Raw genomic sequence first — 7,500 nt, forward strand, 5'->3', positions numbered from 1 at the left:
GTAGGAAAATTTAACCAGTTGCTTTAAAATCGACTAAGATATTTTCGTTAACTGGAATAATGATAGAGGAATGGGATATATATTGTATAAAAAATCTGAGGGGCACCACTTATTCATGGAAGCATGCTTCACAGTGCAATTTTTTTTACTTCGATGGAGATTGTAAAAACTAAGATAGAGGAAAATGAAAAACAGATCTCCAAATGCCTTATTCCGGAATCCAACTAATGAATATCTTGTCTTGGTGTCACACAAATATCAAATAGTTCCAAGTTGGAATGGTCAAGTGAAGGTGTTTCTGCTGCCGCTTGGGAGAGATTTCTTTTATGGAGGCACAGTGAGAAGCTAAGAACCAAAGTTGACGCCCTAAGACGAGCACCGAGGCAGAAGGGCATTCATTTTAAAGATAATGTGTAATAAATAAATGAATAAATAATGATAGAAAGAAACACAAATATTAAATAATGCATCAGGGGGATAGAGGAAGAAGCTCAGGAAATAAAATATAAAGAATGAGAGAAAATATTTAGGAATCCATGAGTATCGTTCCATAGCTGTATAAGTTAGTGATTAAAAGGACAATCAAACTTTTATTTCCGAGATATTTTAATATTTGGTTTTTCCTTTCCCCTACTCACGGCACCAGCTGTAGAAATTGTGGTTTAACTAATACCCTGATAGGCTGAGGGGTTGGTATGGATAGCTTTGGCTCGAACAACCCGAACTAGAGTTTCACGGATAGTTATGCATTTTTCGCTTGTTAAACGCCCATCTACCTTGAGTAATTTACCCGGTCAAGAGACCTACATCTAGCACCTCATAGCTGGGGTAATTCGGGCACTTGATCACTGTAAATAAGGGCTTTATCATACAAAGCTAAGCCTATTTGAATCAAGATTATAAGACCTTTGTGCATGAAATTGATAAGAAGTTGGTTTGATCTCAAAGCTGTTTAATTTCTCAAGATAAAGCTACTAGCAATTATATAATCATTCATAACTTACAATCAGGGTATTAGAATGGAAAATCATTTCGTGCTTATGCCATCTATTCGTGTATATTTTCAGGAAAAATTATTGGAGAATTCATCTTGGGAAAATAGGTATATTATAGTTTCATGACAAAATTTCTGAAAATTATGTCGTTCTGAGACTATGATTTGTCAATAAAACCAATTTTTTAAACCCTTTGCCAGAATGTGATAGCATCCTCATCTACCTCAATATAAGTTATTTTCGATACGAAATAATAAATTCTGATTGTATTCAAGGTGCTTCGCAGTCATCAGTATCTATTATATCCATCATCGATTATCTATTATGCAAAGTTAATACTTAAATGTTGTTACTTATCGACCTTCCATCAACAGCAGCTATTTTATTCTACTGCTGCTATCTTTTACAAATCAACTAATAATGAATTAGGTTAGCCAAATTTACTAGAACATTGACGGTTATCAAATAAATCTCAGGCAATGATACAATATCTTACAGGCTGTATCATGAGTCTACAAGAAGCCTGTCTCCACAACCCCTAAAATAGAAATGATTTTCCTATTTGCTCAGTGTCGGAATGGCCGGGGCAGGGGTGTTGAAGGAGAACCCCCCTCTCCCCCCCCCCTCCTTCCCTGGAAAGTGTCTACTTGGTACCTCTTACGAAAAAAGTAACAATTGAAAAATAATAGTATATATATATATATATATATATATATATATATATATATATATATATATACATATATATATATATATATATATATATATATATATATATATATATATATATATATATATGTATGTATGTGTGTGTATGTTTTGTATTTGTATTGAAAAGTTGAGACGTCAAATGATTATACAGAATTGAAATATGGCAACTCAACTTGTAACATTTGTATACTTTTGCTAACAAAGACGGCCCTTTACTGTCTGATTCGCTAATGTTTGAGAATGCTCCACCCATTTCGTAGAAGTTGTAAGAAAAGCAACTCCTTGTCCGTTTTGTCATGGGAACACTAGAGACATCTGACGAAAGATTTCCCCTGAGTGTCGGCGTTCTTTTGATTCTAACTGTACTTAATCCAAAATGTTACAGATTCATCTTTAGGTCATACCCAACATGACTATCAAGTTTGGTCAAAATCGGTAAAGTAGTTTATGTGTAAAGTTGTTCACAAACAAATAAATAATCGACGACAGGGGTGAATACATACCCTTTAGAAAATCTTTGATTTTAGCTAAGGAAAAAGGGTATATGGGAGCAGGCAAAAGACAAAAGTCAATAGTCATAAGGCAGCAATCATAAGTCACCATCAGGCAGAGGATAGTGGTAGAAGATTGCAGCAGACAGGGGACAGAAAGCAGCAGTCATGAGGCAACAGACAGAAGCCAGTATCAGTCATAAGGAAGTAGACAGAAGCCAGCAGCAGTCATAAGGCAGCAGACAGAAGCCAGCAACAGTCAGAAGATGGCAGCAGACAGAAGACAGAAGGCAGCAGACAGAAGTCAGAGGAGGACAGCGGTCGGAATATGGCAGCAGACAGAATACAGAAACCAGCAGTCATAAGACAGCAGACAGAAGCCAGCAGCAGTCATAAGACAGCAGACAGAAGCAAGCATCAGTCAGAAGAGGGCAGTAAACAAATGACAGAATACACCAGTCATGAGGCAGCAGACAGAAGTCAGCACCAGTCAGAGGAGGACAGTGGTCGGTAGATGGCAGCAGACAGAAGACAGAAAACAGCAGTCATGAGGCAGCAGACAGAAGCCAGCATCAGTCAGAGGAGGACAGTGGTCGGTAGATGGCAGCAGACAGAAGACAGAAAACAGAAGTCATAAGGCAGCAGACAGAAGCCAGCATCAGTCAGAGGAGGACAGTGGTCGGAAGATGGCAGCAGACAGAAGACAGAAAACAGAAGTCATAAGGCAGCACAAAGAAGCCAGCATCAGTCAGAGGAGGACAGTGGTCGGTAGATGGCAGCAGACAGAAGACAGAAAACAGAAGTCATAAGGCAGCACACAGAAGCCAGCATCAGTCAGAGGAGGACAGTGGTCGGTAGATGGCAGCAGACAGAAGACAGAAAACAGAAGTCATAAGGCAGCAGACAGAAGCCAGCATCAGTCAGAGGAGGACAGTGGTCGGAAGATGGCAGCAGACAGAAGACAGAAAACAGAAGTCATAAGGCAGCACACAGAAGCCAGCATCAGTCAGAGGAGGACAGTGGTCGGTAGATGGCAGCAGACAGAAGACAGAAAACAGAAGTCATAAGGCAGCAGACAGAAGCCAGCATCAGTCAGAGGAGGACAGTGGTCGGAAGATGGCAGCAGACAGAAGACAGAAAACAGAAGTCATAAGGCAGCAGACAGAAGCCAGCATCAGTCAGAGGAGGACAGTGGTCGGAAGATGGCAGCAGACAGAAGACAGAAAACAGAAGTCATAAGGCAGCAGACAGAAGCCAGCATCAGTCAGAGGTGGACAGTGGTCGGAAGATGGCAGCAGACAGAAGACAAAAAACAGCAGACAGAAGCAAGCATCAGTCATAGGGCAGCAGACATAAGCCCGCATCAGTCTGTGGAGGATAGTGGTCGGAAGATAGCAGCAGACAGAAGACAGAAAACAGCAGACAGGAGCAAGTATCAGTCATAGGGCAGCAGACATAAGCCCGCATCAGTCAGAGGAGGACAGTGGTCGGAAGATGGCAACAAACAGAGGACAGAAATTAGCAGTCATGAGGCAGCAGCAGTCATAAGGCAGCAGACAGAAGCCAACATCAGTCAGAGGGAGACAGTGGTCAGAAGAGAGCAGCAGACAGAGGCAGAAAGCAACAGTCATGGGGCAGAAGACAAAAGACAGCAGCAGTCATAAGGCAGTAGACAGAAGACAGAAACCAGCAGTCATAAGCCAGCATCAGTCTGAGGAGGACAGTGGTCGGAAGATGGCAGCAGACAGAAGGCAGAAAGCAACAGTCATGAGGCAGCAGCAGTAATAAGGCAGCAGACAGAAGCCAGCATCAGTCAAAGGGAGACAGTGGTCGGAAGATGGCAGCAGACAGAAGACAGAAAACAGCAGTCATGAGGCAGTAGCTGTCATAAGGCAGCAGACAGAAGCCAACATCAGTCAAAGGAGGACAGTGGTCGGAAGATGGCAGCAGACAGAAGGCAGAAAGCAACAGTCATGAGGCAGCAGCAGTCATAAGGCAGCAGACAGAAGCCAGCATCAGTCAGAGGAGGACAATGGTCGGAAGATGGCAGCAGACAGAAGGCAGAAAGCAACAGTCATGAGGCAGCAGCAGTCATAAGGCAGCAGACAGAAGCCAGCATCAGTCAAGAGGAGAACAGTGGTCGGAAGATGGCAGCAGACAGAAGACAGAAAACAGCAGTCATGAGGCAGCAGACAGAAGCCAGCATCAGTCAGACGAGGACAGTGGTCAGAAGAGAGCAGCAGACAGAAGACAGAAAGCAGAAGTCATAAGGCAGCAGACAGAAGCCAGCATCAGTCAGAAGACGACAGTGGTCGGAAGATGGCAGCAGAGAGATGACAGAAAACAGCAGTCACGAGGCTGCAGACAGAAGCCAGCATCAGTCAGAAAAGGGCAGCAGACAGAAGACTGAAAACAGCAGTCATGAGGCTGCAGACAGAAGCCAGCATCAGTCAGAGGAGGACAGTGGTCAGAAGAGAACAGCAGACAGAAGACAGAAAACAGCAGACAGAAGCAAGCATCAGTCATAGGGCAGCAGAGAGAAGCCAGCATCAGTCAGAGGGAGACAGTGGTCGGAAGATGGCAGCAGACAGAAGACAGGAAACAGCAGACAGAAGCCAGCATCAGTCAGAGGAGGATAGTGGTCGGAAGATGGCAGCAGACAGAGGACAGAAAACACCAGTCATAAGGCAACAGACAGAAGTCAGCATCAGTCAGAGGAGGACAGTGGTCGGTAGATGGCAGCAGACAGAAGACAGAAAACAGAAGTCATAAGGCAGCAGACAGAAGCCAGCATCAGTCAGAGGAGGACAGTGGTCGGAAGATGGCAGCAGACAGAAGACAGAAAACAGAAGTCATAAGGCAGCACACAGAAGCCAGCATCAGTCAGAGGAGGACAGTGGTCGGTAGATGGCAGCAGACAGAAGACAGAAAACAGAAGTCATAAGGCAGCAGACAGAAGCCAGCATCAGTCAGAGGAGGACAGTGGTCGGAAGATGGCAGCAGACAGAAGACAGAAAACAGAAGTCATAAGGCAGCAGACAGAAGCCAGCATCAGTCAGAGGAGGACAGTGGTCGGAAGATGGCAGCAGACAGAAGACAGAAAACAGAAGTCATAAGGCAGCAGACAGAAGCCAGCATCAGTCAGAGGTGGACAGTGGTCGGAAGATGGCAGCAGACAGAAGACAAAAAACAGCAGACAGAAGCAAGCATCAGTCATAGGGCAGCAGACATAAGCCCGCATCAGTCTGTGGAGGATAGTGGTCGGAAGATAGCAGCAGACAGAAGACAGAAAACAGCAGACAGGAGCAAGTATCAGTCATAGGGCAGCAGACATAAGCCCGCATCAGTCAGAGGAGGACAGTGGTCGGAAGATGGCAACAAACAGAGGACAGAAATTAGCAGTCATGAGGCAGCAGCAGTCATAAGGCAGCAGACAGAAGCCAACATCAGTCAGAGGGAGACAGTGGTCAGAAGAGAGCAGCAGACAGAGGCAGAAAGCAACAGTCATGGGGCAGAAGACAAAAGACAGCAGCAGTCATAAGGCAGTAGACAGAAGACAGAAACCAGCAGTCATAAGCCAGCATCAGTCTGAGGAGGACAGTGGTCGGAAGATGGCAGCAGACAGAAGGCAGAAAGCAACAGTCATGAGGCAGCAGCAGTAATAAGGCAGCAGACAGAAGCCAGCATCAGTCAAAGGGAGACAGTGGTCGGAAGATGGCAGCAGACAGAAGACAGAAAACAGCAGTCATGAGGCAGTAGCTGTCATAAGGCAGCAGACAGAAGCCAACATCAGTCAAAGGAGGACAGTGGTCGGAAGATGGCAGCAGACAGAAGGCAGAAAGCAACAGTCATGAGGCAGCAGCAGTCATAAGGCAGCAGACAGAAGCCAGCATCAGTCAGAGGAGGACAATGGTCGGAAGATGGCAGCAGACAGAAGGCAGAAAGCAACAGTCATGAGGCAGCAGCAGTCATAAGGCAGCAGACAGAAGCCAGCATCAGTCAAGAGGAGAACAGTGGTCGGAAGATGGCAGCAGACAGAAGACAGAAAACAGCAGTCATGAGGCAGCAGACAGAAGCCAGCATCAGTCAGACGAGGACAGTGGTCAGAAGAGAGCAGCAGACAGAAGACAGAAAGCAGAAGTCATAAGGCAGCAGACAGAAGCCAGCATCAGTCAGAAGACGACAGTGGTCGGAAGATGGCAGCAGAGAGATGACAGAAAACAGCAGTCACGAGGCTGCAGACAGAAGCCAGCATCAGTCAGAAAAGGGCAGCAGACAGAAGACTGAAAACAGCAGTCATGAGGCTGCAGACAGAAGCCAGCATCAGTCAGAGGAGGACAGTGGTCAGAAGAGAACAGCAGACAGAAGACAGAAAACAGCAGACAGAAGCAAGCATCAGTCATAGGGCAGCAGAGAGAAGCCAGCATCAGTCAGAGGGAGACAGTGGTCGGAAGATGGCAGCAGACAGAAGACAGGAAACAGCAGACAGAAGCCAGCATCAGTCAGAGGAGGATAGTGGTCGGAAGATGGCAGCAGACAGAGGACAGAAAACACCAGTCATAAGGCAACAGACAGAAGTCAGCATCAGTCAGAGGAGGACAGTGGTCGGAAGATGGCAGCAGACAGAAGACAGAAAACAGCAGACAGAAGCAAGCATCAGTCATAGGGCAGCAGACAGAAGCGAGCATCAGTCAGACAAGGGCACAAGACAGAAGGGAACATCCCATCTGCGCACGTGTGTCGGCCTAGGGGCGCACATTAAGAGACGAATTAACTCTCTCTTCCGTTCCTCTCTGTCTCCCTTCCCCCCAAACAGCAATAACAATAAAAAGAGACAAAAGGAGACAACTCGGGTAATGATGGCCGCGCAGGAAAAAAAAGGAAAAGGGGAAAAAACAAGAGAAGAAAGATACTGACCAATTATTTGATTATGTTGGGGGGTCGCAAAGAAAATAATATTGACTGTCCGATATTATACGCCATAATGGAATGTGCAGGATATTATGCGGAATATAAATAACTCGTAAAACAAATGTGCTTTTAGTAATTGTTTATTATGTTCTGTATGTTTGCAAGAATGTATATGTATGTTACTTTAATTATAACATGTAAAGTTATTCAATATTATGATGTGTTATACATTTCATGTTATTCAACTATTCAACATTAATTATGATGTGTTATGCATTTCAAGTTATTTAACTATTCAACATTAATTATGATGTGTTATACACTTAAAGGTATTCAACTATTCAACATTAATTATGATGTGTTATACATATCAAGTTATTCAGCTATTCAAC

General features: G+C 44.6%; 3 protein-coding genes across 3 annotated transcripts; all 3 read left to right on the forward strand.

The window, feature by feature from the left end:
* Positions 1 to 3,826: 3,826 nt before the first annotated feature.
* LOC137627368 (uncharacterized) lies at positions 3,827 to 4,607 on the forward strand. The gene is made up of 2 exons (XM_068358455.1): positions 3,827 to 3,978; positions 4,283 to 4,607. The coding sequence occupies exons 1-2, from the start codon at positions 3,827 to 3,829 to the stop codon at positions 4,605 to 4,607; spliced, it is 477 nt and encodes a 158-aa protein (XP_068214556.1).
* Positions 4,608 to 5,703: 1,096 nt separating this feature from the next.
* LOC137627369 (uncharacterized) lies at positions 5,704 to 6,484 on the forward strand. The gene is made up of 2 exons (XM_068358456.1): positions 5,704 to 5,855; positions 6,160 to 6,484. Exons 1-2 carry the CDS (start codon positions 5,704 to 5,706, stop codon positions 6,482 to 6,484), a joined length of 477 nt encoding a protein of 158 aa, XP_068214557.1.
* An 11-nt stretch (positions 6,485 to 6,495) lies between these two features.
* Positions 6,496 to 7,113, forward strand: LOC137627370 (arginine/serine-rich coiled-coil protein 2-like). Its single transcript, XM_068358457.1, has one exon. It carries the CDS (start codon positions 6,496 to 6,498, stop codon positions 7,111 to 7,113), a length of 618 nt encoding a protein of 205 aa, XP_068214558.1.
* Positions 7,114 to 7,500: the final 387 nt, after the last annotated feature.

This window comes from Palaemon carinicauda, chromosome 35 (assembly GCF_036898095.1).
Source record: "Palaemon carinicauda isolate YSFRI2023 chromosome 35, ASM3689809v2, whole genome shotgun sequence".
In the NCBI taxonomy this organism is placed as follows: Eukaryota; Metazoa; Arthropoda; class Malacostraca; order Decapoda; family Palaemonidae; genus Palaemon; species Palaemon carinicauda.